Raw genomic sequence first — 20,500 nt, forward strand, 5'->3', positions numbered from 1 at the left:
AACAACACACATTCCTCTAGACTGTAATTGTTTCTTTATATCTTGTAGCCTTGAATTAATGTGCATGTTTTATGTATAGTTGATGGCTGGTCAAGTGCATGCTCTTTTGTTGCTGAAATTACATGCATATGTATATGGGGTTACTGGTTAGTAGTTACCTCTCTATATGGAAACATAAGGATTATTTGCATGGCTGGCTCCTCATTGAGATTTTGAGAATATATAGTAGGTCTTGTACTATCTATTTTCATCTACTAAAATAGCATCAGAATTTCATTATGAATGAAATCGAAATTACTATTTTTAAATTGATCACAACTATATCTTATGGAATCATATTAAATATTTGACCACATAGTTCGTACTTTACTACGAAACCAATCTTTCTTTAACAACAAAAAATCTTATTGACACACAATCTGTGCCAAAATTTATTTCATCATTCCTCATGCATGCTGAATCAAATAATCAATGACGCATCCTTAATCTTTCTCTCCCTCTCTTTTTTTGTGTGGAAAGTACTCTCTATCTCTCCTCTCTCTCTCTCTCTCTCTCTCTCTCTCTCTCTCTCTCTCTCTCTCTCTCAATTGGAATGCTGCTTCGTCCATGGCTTCTTCAATTGGAAAGCTTCTACTTCAATGGCTTTACATAGTTTCAATCAACATGATATTTGTACCATACAATTACATAGTTTCAATTTGCTTGGGCAACATTAAGTAGATTAAAGCTAACCCTCTCTACCTCGATTATCCTGAACTTGACGACTCAACTTATGGGGAATTCTTGAAGTTACTTCAGAAGTTGTTGGCGGGATCTAATCTTGTTGAATTTGAAATTCCAATACTCCGTGAAGAAATCACGGTGCAGGACTTCAAAGGCTACATCTTAGTTGACTTGTATGCCGAATATCAACAGAAGAACACGTTGGTGCTCAGTGTGATCAACTTCTACGTGGAAGACTATTGCAACAGAGAAATACTTTACAATTTTTCAGACATTGCAACGGAGAAATATTGCAATGAAATGAAAGTGAGCCCCCCTGCACATGGACTGGCGTGGTTGCCGAAAGGGCAGAGTAATTATTCTTCGCCCTTCAACGCAACTATCTGGTGTTATTCGGGATGGAATTTAATTTCTAACACCTAAGGCATCTAAAACCGATGGCCTTTAGAATGAATAGATTAACCGGCACTGTACCGGCAGATTTGTCAGCCCGCCTGATGATGGAGAACTTGTATATTCAAGGTAAAACCTGCACCGAACAAATACCAAATTGCAGTCATAGCATGCACAGTCTAAGATTTAATAGCCAAAGCCAATTGCACCCTTCTTCAGCAAAACGAATTCACAGGTAGAATTCCGGACCTCAAGCTTCACTTTTGGGATCAGATGAACTTGTCATTCAACTTACTGAACGACTCCCTTCCGAAATCATTGCAACAATATCCTCCTACACCGTTTATGTGAAATTTATTGTGGTGGCCGGCTTTGGATCCATGACCACGTGCTGGTAAACATAACTTCTCTTGGAAATCGCCATGGATTGCTCTAGGTGTTATTTTTGCTGCTACGGCGATTGTACTTCTTGGAGCTGAGCTCCGACGGAGCGTAGACGAGTAGGAAGTGGAGAAGAGGTACAAGGACGAGTAGGCTTTCCGACGGAGCGTAATGTCTTGATCAATTTGTGTGGGTAATTCGTAGCCATCTAGCATTATCCTTTAATAAAAAATATAATTATTGAGTGGCCTAAACTTAATAATAAATTACAAAATTAGACTTATATCAAAATTTAATGTATAAAATATTGTGAGAATTTAATGTATAAAATATTGAGTGTTTGATTATCTGTTAATTTTTATTTTTTAATTATATAATTTTTATTTACTTTTGGTTGAAACCTTATTTCTAAATTTGTGCAAAAGTCTGTTTAACTCGTGTTTACAGTTTGAGAGTCGTCGTGATTAGGCGAAAGTAGAGAGAACAAGGAGGGAGGGAGATGTTATGTTTTGGAAGGCGATCACTCTCTCGGAGTCGGAGTCAATGCTATCATACCACTCAGCAAGCCGTAGTGATATTAACCCACAACTTTTCGACAAACACCCTCACTCGTCTCGACTTTGATTACAAACACCTTCTCGAAGCCTGCATTCGATCAAAATCCCTCCCTCAAGGCAAGAAAATCCATCAGCTCCTCCTGAAAAACACTACCCACCTCAAAGACAGCTCCTTTTTGCTTGAAAAAGTAGCCCATTTGTACATAACCTGCAATCAACTCCAGCTTGCGTGCCGCGTGTTCGATAAAATTCCCCAACCAAGTGTTATTCTTTGGAACCTTTTGATAAGAGGATACGCTTGGAACGGACCCTTTGAAAAAGCCATCGACTTGTACTATGGCATGCTCAAATCCGGCGTCCAACCCACCAACTATACTTACCCTTTTGTTCTCAAGGCGTGCTCCGGTTTACAAGCACTAGAAGTTGGCCGAGAGATCCATGAGCATGCCAGAGGACTTGGGCTTCACTCTGATGTCTACGTTTGCACTGCTTTGATCGACCTGTACGCCAAATGTGGGGACTTGGTGGAGGCTCAGAGCGTGTTCCATGGCATGCTGTACAAAGACATTGTGGCGTGGAATGCAATGATTGCTGGGTTTTCACTGCACGGTCTTTATGATGACACTGTACAGTTGCTTGTTCAAATGCAGAGAGCGGGAACAAGCCCAAACTCTTCCACCATTGTTTCGGTTCTTCCCACAGTTGCACAAGCTAATGCATTGAGGCAGGGGAAGGCAATGCATGGTTACTCCCTAAGAAGGGGCTTTAGTGGTGAGGTGGTGCTTGGTACTGGGCTTTTGGATATGTATTCTAAAAGCCAGTGCATAGCTTATGCGAGGAGAATCTTTGATGCTATGAATTTCAAGAACGAGGTTTGTTGGAGTGCTATGATAGGTGCATATGTTATCTGTGACTCTATGACAGAGGCAATAACATTGTTTCATGAAATGGTTATACGGGAGGAAATAAATCCAACAGCAGTAACTCTCGGGAGCATTCTACGAGCTTGCGCAAAGCTAACTGATCTGAGTAGAGGGAGACGGGTTCATTGCTATGCAATTAAAGCTGGGTTTGATTTAGATAAAATGGTGGGTAACACAATGCTATCTGTGTATGCGAAGTGTGGGATTATAGATGATGCAGTCAGATTCTTTGATACAATGAACTCCAAAGATACAGTTTCTTATGGTGCTATCATCTCAGGCTATGTGCAGAATGGTTATGCAAAGGAAGCTTTACTTATGTTCCATAATATGCAATTGTCTGGGATCAATCCAGATGTGGCAACCATGAAGGGTGTTTTGCCGGCTTGTTCACATTTGGCCGCTCTACAGCACGGGGCCTGTGGACATGCTTATTCAATTGTTCATGGATTTTGTACAGACACCTCAATCTGTAATGCCTTAATAGACATGTACTCAAAGTGTGGGAAGATCAATATAGGAAGGAAAGTTTTTGATAAAATGGTTACGCGTGATATTATTTCATGGAACGCAATGATAGTTGGTTATGGGAATCATGGCCTTGGGATGGAAGCAATCTCACAGTTCCATCATATGCAGTCATCTGGCATTAAGCCCGATGATGTGACTTTCATTGGCCTCTTATCTGCTTGCAGCCATTCGGGGCTTGTAACTGAAGGCAAACACTGGTTTAGTAAAATGAGTCAGGAGTTCAACATAAACCCGAGGATGGAACATTACATATGCATGGTGGATATTCTCGCCCGGGCAGGACATTTGGATGAGGCACACAGTTTCATCCAAAGAATGCCATTTGAGGCTGATGTTCGTGTGTGGAGTGCACTGCTTGCTGCATGCAGAGTCCATAATAATATGGAACTCGGGGAAGAAGTATCCAAGAAAATTCAAGGGAAAGGACTTGAAGGTACTGGGAATTTGGTCCTTTTATCTAACTTATACAGTGCTGTTGGGAGGTGGGATGATGCAGCCGATGTCAGAATCAAGCAGAAGGACCAAGGCCTTAAGAAGAGCCCAGGATGCAGTTGGGTTGAGATCGATGGCGTTATCCATGGATTTGTCGGTGGAGATCAGTCCCATCCTCAGTCAGCTCAGATACATGAAAAACTAGAAGAACTACTAGTAGATATGAAACAGCTGGGATATCGTGTGGAAAATAGATTTGTTCTCCAAGATGTTGAGGAAGAGGAGAAAGAAAGAATCCTCCTTTACCACAGTGAGAAACTAGCCATTGCCTATGCAATTCTTTGTCTGAGCCCGGGCAAACCCATCTTAGTTACCAAGAATTTGCGGGTTTGTGGTGATTGCCATGCTGCCATAAAGTTCATCACTCTTGTTACAAAGAGAGAAATAACTGTAAGAGATGTGAGTCGGTTTCATCATTTCAAGGATGGAATTTGCAGTTGTGCAGACTTCTGGTGAAGCAGATGGATTCAGGGGTGCATTGTTCAACCTTCCCCTTGTCTCTTTGGCTATATAATTGCTGCATTTTTAGCAGGTTAGTTTCATTTACGATTAACGGAGCACTTCCATTACATTGACAAGTTCACAAGTTGTAGTTGTTGCAGATGTAGGCCATACTATAGTTTCTTTACATTGTATAATTAGGTTTTGCCTTCCTGGGAGATTAAACAAAAGGAAGAAAGTTAAAAGATTCCTCAAATCTTTTGTAATGTGAGTTTGGGTTTATAGAACGGATGCTTTTTCTTAAAATAATATGAGGAAGTCCTTTGTGAAGGTGCAAAAGCCCTCCGAATCCACTGGATGGAGTCTCTTTATCTTCTCTGACCTGTACTTCAAATGAGGGAGGTCTCCATTTGCTGGGACATTTCACATTTGCAGAAAAATCCATCATCTTAACATATAATAATAGTAATAATTAAGGTTTACCTTTGATAATGTAGAGAGAGAGAGACGCGCACCAGATAGCAAAGCCTCAAAGCTTCAGCTTAACTCCTAGAGTTGTTGAAGATCCGATTATTCCTTTCTTTTCATAGACCGAAAAAAGTAGCATCCAAACACAACTTCTTTACCCTAGGAACTAAGTAACTTCTTTTTCAATGAGAAGCCACCCAATCTAAGAATAAAGGCCTTAGAGGATTTAACCGAGGCACGTCACAAGCAACCAAAACGGAGCACCAAATCGTTATACTAATGGTGCGTTTACGTAATCGTAATGAAAATAGAAGGAATTGAATTGAGAAGGAGTTGGAATGAGAAGTCAGAATCAGATTTCTATTAAAGCTGTTTACTTAAATGTTTTGGAATCGGAATAGAAATGACACTAATTCCATAAAACTGTTTGCTAATTCAGCAAAATCAGAATATAAACCAGGATGATTACTAAAATGCCCTTGTTCCAAATCAAATATTTTATATACTTTTTTTAATAGAATTTGATATAATATATAATAGTAAGAAAAAAATGAAATTGCTTTTTTATTTCATAGACACACTAAAATGCTTTTGTTTATTTATTTTTATATAAATTTACATATTTACCTTAATATTTAAATTTTATCGCTCAAATTGTAGCTTCTTCTCTTCATCATATGCATGGAGTTGTAAATAATACGAATGAGGGCATAACTGGAAGAAAAAATGCATTCTTGATTCATTCACCCTCCTGAAATTCAAATACCTCATCTATCTAGGGAATCCCACTCCTTTAATTTCAAGAATTGCATTCCTTGTTTAGGGTGGGGTCCATCACACTATTATTGATTCCTAGTAATTAGTAACCGAAGTAATCCGTAATCAAAATTCAATTTCGTTTTTTTATTCTCGTTATCTTTACGTAAATGCGCTCTAAAAGACACTAAAAAAAAGATGAGCATGAGATTCAATCCAACTCCCAAGCGTAGATAGCTTGCCCTTCATAGCTAGCTATAAAATGAAGCTGCCTCTGCGAATACATTGACCGTGCCAAACCAAACTAGATGAAGCAGAGGCACTAGTAAAATTTCCAGATGCCATAGGCAACGGTTGCACTAAATCCTTCCTTGAAGACGAAAACTGAAAAGGCTTGGCTATTGACCCTTGGATTGGATTGGATAGGATAATAGAGCAGTGGTACTTTGGTAACTTAATAAGCAGCCTCACGGAAAAAATTACATGAAACGAATATTCATTCGACGCCATGTCACTATCCAGCAAGAAAAGAGATGTGTTTCTGTTACCCAAGCTGGCATTTGACGCCATGTCACCATCCAGGCAGCCATTCATGCATAACATTAATTTATTTCCCCATCCCTTTCAGGTAGATATCAACATGGATGGTACTATTCATATATTTATTTTTACCTCTTACATATTTTTATTAAACATTGTTTATTAATTTTCTTCAATTTATTCGATCCGATAGTCGGAAATTAAATAAAGTATATGAGAGGTAAAAATTAGTGTGTTGATAACACCACTCATCATTATTTGTCTATTTACTATTTCTCTTCGCATTCACAGTAACAACCTCATCTGATTTTATGGATTAACTTATTTTTAATACAACGATATATTTATATTAAAGATATGAGTGAATAAATTGATATCAAATTTATAACCAACAAAATTTATACCAAAATCAATTGGTAATAGGGTGGGTGACTGACTCCTTAAAGGCCTAAGCCCATATTCTTAGAGACCCTTTGCAATGTTTTTGAACTTTCTTACGTGGGACATTTCTTCACACTCGTATGCCCACTTGTGTGTGGTCGAGTCAAGCACATGGGCAAGTTAACTAGTGAATTGAGAAATTTTTTCACACCCTCATATGCCCGCTTTGTTTTAGGTTGGAACATCAACCCCTTGACATGCTTGAATAGATCTGAAAATGAGTAATTAGACTTTTGTTAACGTGTAAAAATGAGTATAGAGTGTTGACACGGCACAACCCATAAAGTAACGGATCTATTCGTTTTCAATATGATTAGATAAGCTCGAATTTGAGCACGTTGTTTTCATGCAACGTGTCGTGTACGACTCTCCTAGAAACTCTAAAAAGTAATCGTTACACTTTTTGTTTTTATTTTAATGCGATTAATACACTATTAAATATCACTTTACAATGAATTTTATTTAAATGAGTAATAGATGACTATTTTAAAGTATCAATAACAAATTTTATTTTCTTGATTTTAGAAAGAAATCTAGCCTTCACAACATAAAAAAGAAATTAATATTATTTGATGAAGAAGGGGTAGGAAGAAGGACTGAGTGGTCATTTCGAATGACCTACCGCTGCGTAGTATAAAAGCACATTGTGGGAAGCGTTGTTGGGTTGGGATTTTTTATTTATAAAATTATTTAGAATCTTCAACCGAGAGAGGGGGAGAGCGAGTACGCAGGCAAGCCCCTTTTCGCTTTCATCGTTCTCGCCCTCTGAAGCAACCGCTGCCGCGGCGTTGTACGACGGTCATTGGGACTCTGATTTCACGGTAACCACTCGAAACGACTCGTTTTAGGGTTTGGTACTCCCATTTGTACCCGTTGCTGTTTTTCTTCTCGCTCTCACTTTTCTATTTGCTAATTTGTGGTATGGATCTGCATATTTTGCTATAAAATTGGTGTTAGGCTCCAGTTTCTCTCACTAAGGTCTATTTACGTTTTAATTTATTTTTAATTTTTTCTGAAAGGCTTTATCGTCGCTTGAGTTTTTTGTTGCGTTTTTTTTTGGTAGATCGTTAGATCTCGTGCGTTTTTTGCAATGCCGGGAAGCATGTGTGGTTGTTTGGGATTCTAAGAAGGTGATCTTTTAGGTTTATAGTTGGTATAGTGATTTATTTAGTCTGGGTTTGTACTTTGGTGCCAGAGTTGTTGGGCGTGCTTGTATCAAAGTAATTGATGATAGCCATTTTATCTTCTGTTTTTATAATTTTTCTCGTATTTTTTTTTATTTAAAAAAAAAAACTGAATTTTACATGAAATTCCTGGTACATTTTACCAAATTCCAGGAACGCACATAGGATTTTCAAAATTATCGCACTGGAAAATTCTGGGTAACCTTCATTCGTTCTGATTGAAGTATTTTCTGTTATTTTAGTGTTTGCTTGTTATTTATTCGGGCCACTGTATATGATGTGGTTCTGGGTATGTATCTCTCAGCCTTTTGAAAACCCTTGGATATATGTTTGTATTCTGGAAAACCCTAGCTCATGAGTGGATTCTGTAGCTTGTTGGTGTACATTGTGCATTTACTTTTATTGTATATATTCTTTAATACATTGTTTTCAGTCTATGGCCTTTGATTTCTTTGCAAATGGTTCCTTTGATGTAATGCTGATTCTCTTTGTACAGACATCATCATGGTGAGGAAGAGGAGAACTGAACTCCCTAGTGGGGAAAGCTCTGAGTCTCATGAACCTGCTGGGGGTAGTGGTCGTGGTTCCCAGCGTGCTCCTGAAAGGACTCCGCCACAACAACAGGGTGGAGGAAACTACCAAGGTGGTCGTGGACCGGCCCCCCAGGGAGGTCGTGGAGGCTATGGAGGGGGTCGTGGTGGCCGTGGAGTGCCACAACAGCAGCAATATGGCGGGCCCCAAGAATACCAACAACAGCAGTATGGTGGGCCACAGGAATATCAAGGTAGAGGCAGGGGAGGACCGACTCAGCAAGGAGGTCGTGGAGGTTATGGAGGTGGCCGTGGTGACATTGGCCGTGGAGGACCACCTTCTCCTGGTGGTCCAGCCAGACCTCAATTCCCCGAGCTGCACCAAGCAACCCCAGTTCCTTACCAAGAGGCCACCCCCCAAGTTCCTTATCAAGGGGTCACCTCTCCGCCTGTATATGGTGGAAGTTCATCGTCATCCCAGCCACCTGAGCCTTCAGAAGTGGCGGAGCAGCTTGCTGACCTTACTGTCCGGCAAGAGAGTGCACCTAGCCAGGCTATTCAACCTGTGGCGCCCTCAAGTAAGTCAGTCAGGTTCCCTCTTCGCCCAGGGAAGGGTAGCACTGGCAGAAGGTGTACAGTCAAGGCAAACCATTTCTTTGCAGAATTACCTGACAAAGACCTCCACCAGTATGATGTAAGCTCTCTTGCCATCTGTGTCTATCTTTTGATATTGTACTACTATTGATAATGTATCTTTTCATTATATGTAATAGGTTACTATTACACCAGAGGTCACATCAAGGGGTGTGAATCGTGCTGTGATGGAGCAGCTGGTGAAACAGTACAGGGAATCCCATCTTGGAAAACGTCTACCAGCTTATGATGGACGAAAGAGCCTGTATACTGCCGGCCCACTTCCTTTCCTTTCAAAGGAGTTTAAAATCACTCTTATTGATGATGATGATGGATCAGGTGGACAAAGGTGCGTACTCACAGCTCTTTATTTTTAGTACATTTTTTTCTGTGCACTCTTATTTTGTATGTATTTGATCATGGCTTTCTTCTTGATGGCAGGAGAGAGAGGGAATTTAGGGTTGTCATAAAATTTGCAGCACGCGCTGACCTACACCATTTAGGTCTCTTTTTGCAAGGGAGGCAAGCTGATGCACCTCAAGAGGCACTTCAGGTTTTGGACATTGTTCTGCGCGAATTGCCTACTTCTAGGTAAACAGTGTTTCTTCCGCCTGGTGATGACATAATGACACATTTCTGTTTTATATGTTTGATAGCTAATTTCTCCTGTTCGGTTGTAGGTACTGTCCTGTGGGCCGTTCATTTTATTCCCCTGATTTGGGTAGAAGACAGTCACTTGGTGATGGTTTGGAAAGTTGGCGTGGTTTTTATCAGAGTATTCGTCCAACTCAGATGGGGCTGTCTCTGAATATTGGTACTTAATTTTATGCTATCCCTACATGCATCATTTCTGTGAATAACAGATTATCTACTCTTATCAATTTAATTGTTGTAATAGTGATGTATTACACTGCATGGTTATTCTGCTGACTGGTGCTTTGTTTACAAAACATGTGCTATCCAGACATGTCCTCTACTGCTTTTATTGAGCCATTGCCAGTTATTGAGTTCGTAACACAGCTACTGAATCGGGATGTTACACATAGGCCACTTTCTGATTCTGATCGTGTAAAGGTTAGGTTTCCCTAATTTTTTCTGTTTTGGTGATTTAATTGTTTCTCTTGAGTGTTTGTTTCAAAGTTTGACAATTATTGTGGTGCACTGGTGTTGGTACTTTTAATCTGTTTCGTGTTTCCTTGTGTATATCTGTTTGTTAAAATTAACTTGCATACGTCAAAACTCATTGACTAGGGTTAGTGTTTGTATAGTTCTTTTGGAGGTAATCCTTGATCCTTGTCACTTAAAACTATATGTTTATAGATCTGATGGTGTATATGGAGTGTGTATCACGATTAGTGTACAGTTATATTTGCCATAATTTTTATATTAGCTATCATAGTAACTTTTTACTTGTGAACAGATTAAAAAGGCTCTTCGCGGAGTCAAGGTTGAGGTCACACACCGAGGAAATATGCGCAGAAAGTACCGTATTTCTGGTTTAACGTCGCAGGCAACAAGGGAACTGACGTGAGTACTTCTTAACTCATATATTTGTATATTTCTTATGCCTTCATATGCTTGTATATTTATTAACGTGGTATTTGTTTTAAGAGCACATTGAGGTGTGTGAAACTTGTTTCCCTGAGATTGTATTTTGTCTGTTCAGTTTCCCTGTTGATGAAAGAAGAACTATGAAATCTGTTGTTGAGTACTTCTATGAAACTTATGGTTTCGTCATTCAGCATACACAATGGCCTTGCCTTCAAGTTGGAAATCAACAGCGGCCAAATTATTTGCCCATGGAGGTGAGTTGTTTCTATCATTTCTACCTTGTAATACTATGGTGATATGGATGTTAATGAGCAGTAACTGGATTCAGGTTTGTAAAATTGTCGAAGGTCAAAGGTATTCCAAGAGATTGAACGAGAAACAGATTACTGCTTTGCTTAAGGTCACCTGTCAGCGCCCTCATGACAGGGAGCAAGATATTATTCGGGTGTGTTATCTTTTGGTTATTGTATTTTATCATGATATGGTTTTCATTGCAGTTGATGCCATGAGTCCTTTGCTTACTGCTTTGTTATTTGATAATACTGTCACCTTGTTGTCCTTAACTTTATCTTCTGTGTCATAATTTAAATGCTCACTTCATTTGAGGTTTTATGGTAGAAGGCATCTTTTATCCAGAAATGTAGTTCATGGTGATATGTTAAATCCCATTTTAATATTTTTGTACATGTTACAGACGGTTCGTCACAATGCTTACCACAACGATCCTTATGCCAAGGAGTTTGGAATCAAAATTAGCGAGAATCTGGCTCAGGTTGAAGCTCGTATTCTTCCTGCACCCTGGGTAAGATATGTAATTGCGTTTAGTCCCAAAAGGTACTTTGATAGTATACCTGTATTGATTTTTGTTTTGCGCAGCTAAAATATCATGATACTGGAAGGGAAAAGGATTGCCTGCCCCAAGTTGGTCAGTGGAATATGATGAATAAGGTAATATTCTGGCACCCCTCTAAACCCTTGTTCACCTTGACTTAAGTGTGGTCAGTGTGATCGGTCTTTCGACCCCAAGAAAGTCCTCTTCTATTATTTATGCATTAATGTTTCTTTAATGCCTTTTATGAAAGTTATTTATTGTCTTCAGTCACATATGAAATTGTATATCTGGGATATTTGTATGATTGATTGTTTCTAACTGTTTACCCACTTTACTGTGTGATTATTCATGCAGTAGTTTGCATGTTTACATGGTTAATAAATACTTATATGGACTTATGGTTGTTTCTGTAGACAAATGAATGTCCTGTGTCTTGCTGAATTATTACAGACCTTTTGAATTACTATGATATTTTTGCAGAAAATGGTCAATGGAGGAAGAGTAAACAATTGGATTTGCATTAACTTTTCACGAAATGTTCAAGACAATGTGGCCCGTTCCTTCTGTAATGAACTTGCTCAAATGTGTTACATTTCTGGCATGGTATGGAAATTTTCTTTAATCTTTATGGTTTCCACTGGTTTTAATTGCATTGTTTGATTTCTATATTTGGATTTCTCTGATGCTGAAGTGTTTATTATATTAGGCGTTTAATCCAGAATCGGTACTTCCACCAACCAGTGCTCGACCTGATCAGGCAGAGAAGGCCTTAAAAACTAGGTACCATGATGCAATGACCAAGCTCCGGCCCCAGAACAAGGAGCTTGACCTGCTTGTCGTTATTTTACCAGATAATAATGGCAATCTTTATGGTATGCATTTGAAACCATTTGGCTCCATTATCTCATTCCGCTTTTTATCTCTCTATAATATTGTCTCAATTTTGTGTTTTCCTGAAGTTCTAGATTCTTGTATATACTGATATCCATCCAGGTGACTTGAAACGAATTTGTGAGACGGATCTTGGCCTGGTATCCCAGTGCTGTTTGACGAAACATGTTTTCAGAATGAGTAAACAATACTTGGCAAATGTTGCTTTGAAGATAAATGTGAAGGTTGGCGGAAGGAACACAGTGCTTGTTGATGCACTGTCAAGACGTATTCCTTTAGTCAGTGACCGTCCTACTATAATTTTTGGTGCTGATGTTACCCATCCTCATCCTGGGGAGGATTCAAGCCCCTCAATTGCAGCTGTATGTTGGCGATGATATCTATGGGCTTTAGCTAGTGCGTACATATTTGTCTTGAATTCACCTAGGGAGTTACAATTTAATTGTTCACATGTCCTTTATGACAGGTTGTGGCCTCACAAGACTGGCCAGAAATCACCAAGTACGCTGGCCTGGTCTGTGCGCAAGCTCATCGCCAGGAGCTTATCCAAGATCTCTTCAAAACTTGGCAGGATCCTCAGAGGGGCACTGTAACTGGTGGAATGATTAAGTCTCTCTCTCCAACTCTCTATCTCTCTCAATAATTATATTAATTCTCTACTTACTGGGGATTGTTAGGAAGTGCAGAACTGAGTTGAATTTGTTTGTTAATGTAGGGAACTGCTAATTTCGTTCCGTAGAGCAACAGGACAGAAGCCACAGCGCATCATATTTTACAGGCATTTAACGCTCCTTTGCCATTGTTTGTGTCCTATGTACTTCTCCTATGTCTAATGGTGTGTATGTATACACCCACCTTTGTTTTTTCAGGGACGGTGTCAGCGAGGGGCAGTTCTACCAAGTTCTACTATACGAGCTTGATGCGATTCGTAAGGTAAACTTGCATTTTTGGGATTATTCTAAAGTTAGTATGGTTTGTGCATATTGTTCTGTGTTATTGATTATATTAACATCTTTTTGCTTCTTGTCATTTTTCTTCTTCTTCAGGCTTGTGCTTCCTTGGAGCCAAACTATCAGCCACCTGTGACTTTTGTTGTGGTTCAGAAACGTCACCACACAAGGCTGTTTGCCAACAATCATAGTGACCGTAATGCAGTTGACAGGAGTGGAAATATCTTACCTGGTAATTAATTTTACCGTATGAAATGTTGGGATGATGTAGGTCAGTTTTCATGCTTGTTATGCGAAATTTTTACCCAATTATTTCTGCAGGCACGGTTGTGGACTCCAAAATCTGTCATCCAACAGAGTTTGACTTCTACCTCTGCAGCCATGCTGGAATTCAGGCAATGATTTTTCCTTGTGTTTTGTGTGGGGGTGTGTGTGTGGTTGTTTGTGAGGCAGAATGTTTATAAATCTGTATACACCATGTTTTGCAGGGTACAAGCCGTCCGGCTCATTACCACGTGCTGTGGGATGAAAACAAGTTTACAGCTGATGAACTGCAGTCACTCACAAACAATCTTTGCTATACGTAAGTGGGCTGATTTAGCGTTTTCAGTCACTGAATTTATTTATTTATTTATAGTTTTGAATCCTTAAACTCCAGTGCTAAATGGTTGGACCTCTTGAACTCTTGCAGGTACGCAAGATGCACGCGTTCGGTTTCCATTGGTAAGCTCTCACTCTGGTGCTTTTTCATTATTTTCCTTGCTTATTCTTTAAATAGATAGTGTTCTGATTTGGCCTTAAAATTGCAGTTCCTCCGGCGTACTATGCCCATCTGGCTGCATTCCGAGCTCGGTTTTACTTGGAACCAGAGACATCAGACAGCGGATCAATGACCAGTGGTGCTCCTGGACGCGGGGGCATGGGTCCGCGGAGCACAAGAGCACCAGGTCCAAATGCTGCAGTGAGGCCCTTGCCTGCGCTCAAAGAGAATGTCAAAAGGGTTATGTTCTACTGTTAGAGAGAGGGATTGCGAAGAGATGTCGCCCATAAGAATATAGCAAGATTATGCAATGTAATGGTGTCGTTTTGAAGTCTGCCAAGTGCCAAGGGTGTCTATACCCTTCGCTGCACTCTTGTTTTAGATGTTTGCCGCCGTTAAGTGTCTGAAATTTCCCGTTGCAACTGACTGGTATGCGGTTGTTACTGCACTGCAGCCCAGTCGATTGTTCTTGGGAAGTTAGTTTAGTTATCTTATGATGTAGTTTGAGATGGAACTCGGACAACTATTTGCTGCTTTCGGTTAATTTATAAGGCCTTGTCCAACTTTCAACCTTATTTCGGTTTTTTTTTAGTACATTGTTATTTTTATACTAAAGGAGTGAGAATGTGTCAATCAGATAAATCAACCAATGAATGGGACCCAATGGTTGTTATGAAATGAAATTTTATCCTATTTGATTTCATAAAAACATATCAACGAATGAGATTGATGCAAAAGCGCTTAAGTGATGAAATTTAACTTTGTCAGAATTTGAATTTTTTTAGGTTAAAAATTTTATAAATTAAAATTTAAGATAACACTCCAAAAATCAAGTTAAGATAAAAATAAATTTACCGTGTAATTAAATTACCACAAAATAAAATATATAGCTCTATATAGAGCCAGAAAGATATATAGCCCCTTATTGGGACAAATTATTTTTTTTTAGATTCTCAAAGATTCCTCGGAACTCTAAATTGGACTATATCCATCACCTTTCTAGCTCCATATAGAGCCCCTCATTGGGAATGCTCTTGTACTGCATTCTTTCCTACTTCAAATTGTTTTGCTAATTAGTTTTTTGCTCGTCTAGTACATCTTGCAGATGACATGGTTAATATGTCAAAGATCTAAGTATAATATTAATAAATAAATTTGTAATAGTATGAGTGTGTATTGGTGATGTTACTAATTAATGTATTATTCTATGCAGAAAGAATTAATATTTCATAAACCTTGGTATAGCATTAACAAAAAATTTCACATAACATGAATGACTGTGTTGGTAACATTTCGTGACAGTGTGTCGTGCTGGTGAAGAACTTGTGCACAATTTGACATGAAACACGTCGTAAACTTGAGATTGGAATAAGTATAAAAAAATGTACGTTTACAAAGACCAAGTACGAATTCCTTGAGATTCTTTCCCTCCATTTTTAAAACAAATATACACCACTATGAAAGCCAAATCTGGTAGATTTGCTTCAACCCATGTAAAAATTCCTTTCTTGCTTTCATCTTTCCTTTCCTGCAAAAGGCATAAAAGAATAAAGGATGTTCTTTCTCCTCCCACGGCATTTTCAGCCATATGTAACCTAACCACTCTTCTCCCTGCATTTTTAAGTTCCCTATAAATTCACCAATAAACAAAACTAACGTTCATAAAACTAAATCAACTTCGAAGATCGCTTGTTGATCGATTGTTCTAATTAGTTGATTGAAATGGCTTCCACCTCACCGCCTTCAAAGAGATCTGATACGATTGCAGAAACCATGCCAGAAGCACTCAGAGAGAGCCGCTTTCATATGAAGAAATGTTTTGCCAGGTTTTTTTTTTTTTTTTTTCCGTACAATATTTGTATGTACTATATGTTTGTGAAATTGGAATGTTGATGTTCTTGTTTAACTAATTAACAAATTTAAACATGCATGCAAAAAGTTTTGGAACGGGGAAAAGGCTAATGAAGCCGCAGCATATAATGGAGGAGCTGGAAAAATCGATAGAAGATAGGCATGAAAGAAGCAAGGTCTTGGAGGGTTTACTTGGTTACATCCTCAGTCGCACTCAGGAGGCAGCTGTTGTTCCACCCTATGTTGCTTTTGCAGTGAGACCGAATCCCGGTTTCTCAGAATTTGTTAAGGTGAACGCAGATGATCTAACAGTGGATGGCATTTCTGCTACCGAATACTTGAAGTTCAAGGAAATGATCTTTGACGAGAGCTGGTACGTTTTATACGCATACGTATGTAGCTACGTGTATATATATATATATATATATATGCATGACTAATGTCAAATTAATTTGAGTGATGCATGCATGCAACAGGGCGAACGATGAAAATGCCTTGGAATTAGATTTTGGTGCCATCGACTTCTCTACTCCTCGAATGACGCTTCCTTCTTCAATCGGAAATGGACTTAACTTCGTCTTAAAGTCAATCTCATCAAGGCTCAGTACTCATGCCAGCTGCTCCGATTATGCTAAATCCCTTCTTGACTACTTATTACGGCTTAATTATCACGGAGAGGTTGAAATCATATATGTTAATTTTGTTTGAGATCAATTGATTAATTACTTGATCTTTTGCGGCCTCTCTATTAATTTTTCTTAATTAAAGTACAATATATGTATATGCAGAATCTTATGATCAATGAAAGTCTAGATACCGTTGCAAAACTTCAAACTGCATTGATCCAAGCAGAAGTACTCGTCTCCACACTTCCAAAAACCACACCATTTCCGAGTTTTGAGCAAAGGTAATCTTTCATGAACCTTAACTAAAGAATGTATGTGTTATATGCTGCAGATCTTGATCGTTTATATACGAACACATGTTGTATTCAATCTTGAGCAGGTTAAAAGTGTTGGGTTTTGAGAAAGGATGGGGAGATACAGCAGAAAGAGTTGGAGAGACAATGAGGCTGCTGTCAGAAGTATTCCAAGCGCCAGACTCGGTGATGTTGGAGTCGTTGTTTAGCAGACTTCCCAACACATTCAACATCGTTATCTTCTCTCCTCACGGCTACTTTGGCCAGTCGGATGTCCTTGGATTGCCCGACACGGGTGGACAGGTGGTTTATATTCTTGATCAAGTGAGAGCTTTGGAGGAAGAGTTGCTCCTCAGAATTAAACAACAAGGCCTTGCTGTGAAGCCTCAGATTCTTGTGGTGAGCTGGACTACGTATACATAAACAAAAGAATACTGAATAATGCTGTACACGTTGCAATTCTAATTTGTACTTTGTATGTACAATGTTTGTACGTATGTGTCATGTACACAGGTGACACGACTGATACCAGACGCTCGAGGAACAAAGTGCAACCAGGAGTTGGAAGCTATCATCGACACTAAGCACTCCCACATCCTTAGGGTTCCATTCAGGACAGACAAAGGCGTTCTCCACCAATGGGTTTCTCGTTTCGATATCTACCCTTATCTCGAGACATTTGCACAGGCATTCATCTTCTCACTCTAGCTATCATGTATATGATCAATTTATTCTTCTGATCTCATTTCTCCGGTACTAATTTATGTGAGTTTTTGGAAAGAAAAATAGACGATTTACATATTTATTCTGTTCTCATCGTTGTTTATTAGGATGCAACTTCAAAGATCTTACAACACATGGAATGCAAACCGGACCTCATAATTGGGAACTACAGTGATGGAAACTTGGTGGCCTCTTTGATTGCTTCTAAACTTGGAATCACTCAGGTCTAAGTCGACACATAACCACCTCCTTCGATTCATAAATGCTGGTTAAAAACTTGAATCTCAACTTAATTAACCTGTTCCAAGTAATTAACTTTCTGCAGGGAACGATTGCGCATGCGCTAGAAAAGACCAAGTACGAAGATTCTGATGCCAAATGGAAGGAATTTGATCCTAAATACCACTTCTCTTGTCAGTTCACAGCTGACATAATCTCTATGAATTGTGCTGATTTTGTCATAACAAGCACATTTCAAGAAATTGCCGGAGGGTTAGTAGCCTTTCATGCCAAAACCAAAATTAACATACAAGGTTGATATGATCTTCTCCTTATTCGATCAATGTGTTGTTTTCGTGTTGCAGCAAGGACCGACCTGGACAGTACGAAAGCCATACAGCATTTACAATGCCAGGACTCTATCGAGTTGTGTCAGGCATTGATGTGTTTGATCCAAAGTTCAACATTGCTGCCCCTGGAGCTGACCAATCCGTCTACTTTCCCTACTCCGAGAAACAAAGACGATTTACCAAGTTTCAACCTGCCATCGAAGAACTCCTCTACACGAAAGAGGAAAACGATGAGCACATGTAATTAATTCTTACACATTTATAAATTCTTGCACATTTGTTGTGTCAATTTCTTAATGAAAACTCTTAAAACAATAAACATGCTTGGAACAGAGGATTTTTGGCAGACAAGAAGAAACCTATCATATTCTCAATGGCAAGGCTGGACACAGTGAAGAACCTCACAGGACTCGTTGAGTGGTTCGGAAAGAACAAGAGGCTGAGGAATTCTGTCAATCTTGTAATTGTCGGGGGATTCTTCGATCCATCTAAATCCAAAGACAGGGAAGAAATTGCTGAAATCAAGAAACTTCATGCCTTGGTGCAAGCATATCAACTTAGCGGTCAGTTCAGATGGATAGCGGCTCAGACTGATAGATACCGAAATGGGGAGCTGTATCGGTGCATTGCAGACACAAAGGGAGCTTTCGTGCAGCCTGCGCTGTATGAAGCTTTCGGTCTCACAGTCATTGAGGCCATGAACTGTGGGTTGCCTACATTTGCAACCAACCAAGGCGGCCCTGCGGAAATCATTGTGGATGGCGTCTCAGGGTTCCATATTGATCCCAATAATGGTGATGAATCCAGCAACAAGATTGCTGACTTCTTTGAGAAATGCAAGACAGATGGCGAATACTGGAAGAAGATGTCAGCTGCCGGACTGCAGCGTATAAACGAATGGTAATTACTCACAAATAGTTAAATGGCTATGACTGCATGCCTATTTGAGACTGTTTTTGGAATAACTGAAGTGTTTTATGATAACGAAAAGTGTTTCTGACTACGTTTTAAACCTTAAAAACACTTTCTGTCCATTAAGTACTAGAGTTTTTTTATAAAAATTTCGACATGTTTATAGTAAACGAACTTGTAGTAAAAGTGTTTGCCATTGTGCATGATCTTATTAATTTATGGTTTTCTTGCAGCTATACATGGAAGATATATGCAAACAAAATGCTGAACATGGGATCAACTTATGGATTTTGGAGGCAGTTGAGAGATGACCAAAAGCTTGCCAAGGAAACCTACATTCATATGTTTTACAATCTCCTCTTTAGGAAATTGGTACGTCTCGTGATTCTGACCCTGCCATAATCACTCTTAAACAGACTGTAAAATACACGTTGTGTGTTAATGCAGGCAAAGAATGTAGCTGTTCCAAGTGTTGGATACGAAAAACCGGCGCCAAGGGCTGTAACTGCAGCTGTCGACCAACCAACAACGGCGGCAGCATCCAAACCTCCGCAGCCGCCAGCAGCACCAACCTCAGCAGTCCCTCAGCTGACACCAAGGTACGTATATAATTAGTACGTAACGTAGGGAGCTTGCTTAATGAAATCCTGAATTAGTGATTGATAAATAGATGGATTAATTCATTTGGCAGGGTGAGGGATGAAGGTAGGGAGCTTAGTCAACCTCGAAGCCGCAGCAGAGCACGATGCCTATGGAATTGCTGCTGCGTCATCCTTGGTTTTCTCATCATTCTTTATTACAAGATTCGGAATATGTACAATTAATTGTATAAATTAAAATTAAATTTAAAGTGAGATCAACTCACAATGATCATGTAAATTCTCTCCAACTTCCAATGGAATAATAAAGATGAATTACAGTATTATGTATTCTTTTTACACATTACAAATCATGTGATGTTTCACTAATAAAAATAAGCACGTTAATCAATACTTAAAGTAATAATACAATTATTAACAAAAATATCATATGATTTAATAAATAGCCTCTCTAGCATTACTCTATTATATATATATATATATATATATATATATTACATTTATTAATTTGATAGTGATTTTAAGGGCCTCCTCATCAACTTGTGAAATCCTCCAGCAATGTTCTTAATTTTTCCAATTTGTACATACATGAAAATTCAATTTACAATTATATTTGTGAAGAGTGAAATCCAAGAGAAAGATGAGCAGTGGGTGCTGCTGTGCTGGCAGTGGAAGGCACCAGGTAGTACCACCCTCGGTCACGATGGACCGCTTTGTTTTATAACGTGGCAAATTACGCTTTGGAAGTGATAAAGAAAGATTGATCGATCGATGATTAAGGAGGTAAACGACGACCATGCCAGCGCACGTGCATTTGCATTTGCAGCTCAATATACGGCACATGCATTTGCATTGCCACTACCTTTTCTTTATTTTTTTATTTTTTTCATTTTTTTCTCAAACATAAGCTTCATTGATAAAAAAATAAAAACGCTACTAGAAATAAAACT

General features: G+C 39.0%; 3 protein-coding genes and 1 long non-coding RNA gene across 4 annotated transcripts; 3 read left to right on the top strand and 1 right to left on the bottom strand.

Annotated features, from left to right (window-relative positions):
• Positions 1–527: 527 nt before the first annotated feature.
• On the top strand, positions 528–4,780 carry LOC103455687 (pentatricopeptide repeat-containing protein At3g16610). Its single transcript, XM_029093020.2, has one exon. The coding sequence runs from the start codon at positions 1,997–1,999 to the stop codon at positions 4,454–4,456; it is 2,460 nt and encodes an 819-aa protein (XP_028948853.1). The 5' UTR covers positions 528–1,996; the 3' UTR covers positions 4,457–4,780.
• A 2,466-nt stretch (positions 4,781–7,246) lies between these two features.
• On the top strand, positions 7,247–14,552 carry LOC103455688 (protein argonaute 1). Its single transcript, XM_008395268.4, has 22 exons — positions 7,247–7,467; positions 8,327–9,054; positions 9,134–9,342; positions 9,435–9,584; positions 9,674–9,807; positions 9,958–10,067; positions 10,414–10,520; positions 10,660–10,798; positions 10,873–10,989; positions 11,239–11,346; positions 11,421–11,492; positions 11,857–11,979; positions 12,083–12,248; positions 12,370–12,629; positions 12,734–12,876; positions 12,983–13,045; positions 13,137–13,200; positions 13,314–13,449; positions 13,539–13,612; positions 13,706–13,800; positions 13,909–13,940; positions 14,027–14,552. The coding sequence occupies exons 2-22, from the start codon at positions 8,335–8,337 to the stop codon at positions 14,233–14,235; spliced, it is 3,231 nt and encodes a 1,076-aa protein (XP_008393490.2). The 5' UTR covers positions 7,247–7,467; positions 8,327–8,334; the 3' UTR covers positions 14,236–14,552.
• Positions 14,351–14,634, bottom strand: LOC139191555 (uncharacterized). The gene is made up of 2 exons (XR_011575607.1): positions 14,499–14,634; positions 14,351–14,425 (listed from the first exon to the last, which is right to left on the bottom strand). It is a non-coding gene; the product is annotated as an uncharacterized lncRNA (long non-coding RNA).
• Positions 14,635–15,598: 964 nt separating this feature from the next.
• LOC103455689 (sucrose synthase 6-like) lies at positions 15,599–19,873 on the top strand. The gene is made up of 13 exons (XM_008395269.4): positions 15,599–15,803; positions 15,917–16,201; positions 16,305–16,506; positions 16,617–16,735; positions 16,834–17,146; positions 17,261–17,434; positions 17,578–17,694; positions 17,796–17,962; positions 18,055–18,279; positions 18,373–18,939; positions 19,185–19,323; positions 19,399–19,550; positions 19,643–19,873. The coding sequence occupies exons 1-13, from the start codon at positions 15,700–15,702 to the stop codon at positions 19,773–19,775; spliced, it is 2,697 nt and encodes an 898-aa protein (XP_008393491.2). The 5' UTR covers positions 15,599–15,699; the 3' UTR covers positions 19,776–19,873.
• Positions 19,874–20,500: the final 627 nt, after the last annotated feature.

Source organism: Malus domestica, chromosome 14 (assembly GCF_042453785.1).
Source record: "Malus domestica chromosome 14, GDT2T_hap1".
Lineage (NCBI taxonomy): Eukaryota > Viridiplantae > Streptophyta > Magnoliopsida > Rosales > Rosaceae > Malus > Malus domestica.

What these genes read in the sequence shown, in the direction of transcription:
- LOC103455687 (XM_029093020.2), top strand. Translation starts at nt 1,997, where the DNA reads ATGTTATGTTTTGGAAGGCGATCACTCTCTCGGAGTCGGAGTCAATGC.
- LOC103455688 (XM_008395268.4), top strand. Translation starts at nt 8,335, where the DNA reads ATGGTGAGGAAGAGGAGAACTGAACTCCCTAGTGGGGAAAGCTCTGAG. An exon ending in CAGCGCATCATATTTTACAG is followed by an intron (nt 13,046 to 13,136) that starts GCATTTAACGCT and finishes TTGTTTTTTCAG; the next exon opens with GGACGGTGTCAGCGAGGGGC. An exon ending in CACGCGTTCGGTTTCCATTG is followed by an intron (nt 13,941 to 14,026) that starts GTAAGCTCTCAC and finishes TTAAAATTGCAG; the next exon opens with TTCCTCCGGCGTACTATGCC.
- LOC103455689 (XM_008395269.4), top strand. Translation starts at nt 15,700, where the DNA reads ATGGCTTCCACCTCACCGCCTTCAAAGAGATCTGATACGATTGCAGAA. An exon ending in TTTCAAGAAATTGCCGGAGG is followed by an intron (nt 17,963 to 18,054) that starts GTTAGTAGCCTT and finishes TTCGTGTTGCAG; the next exon opens with CAAGGACCGACCTGGACAGT. An exon ending in GAGGAAAACGATGAGCACAT is followed by an intron (nt 18,280 to 18,372) that starts GTAATTAATTCT and finishes TGCTTGGAACAG; the next exon opens with AGGATTTTTGGCAGACAAGA.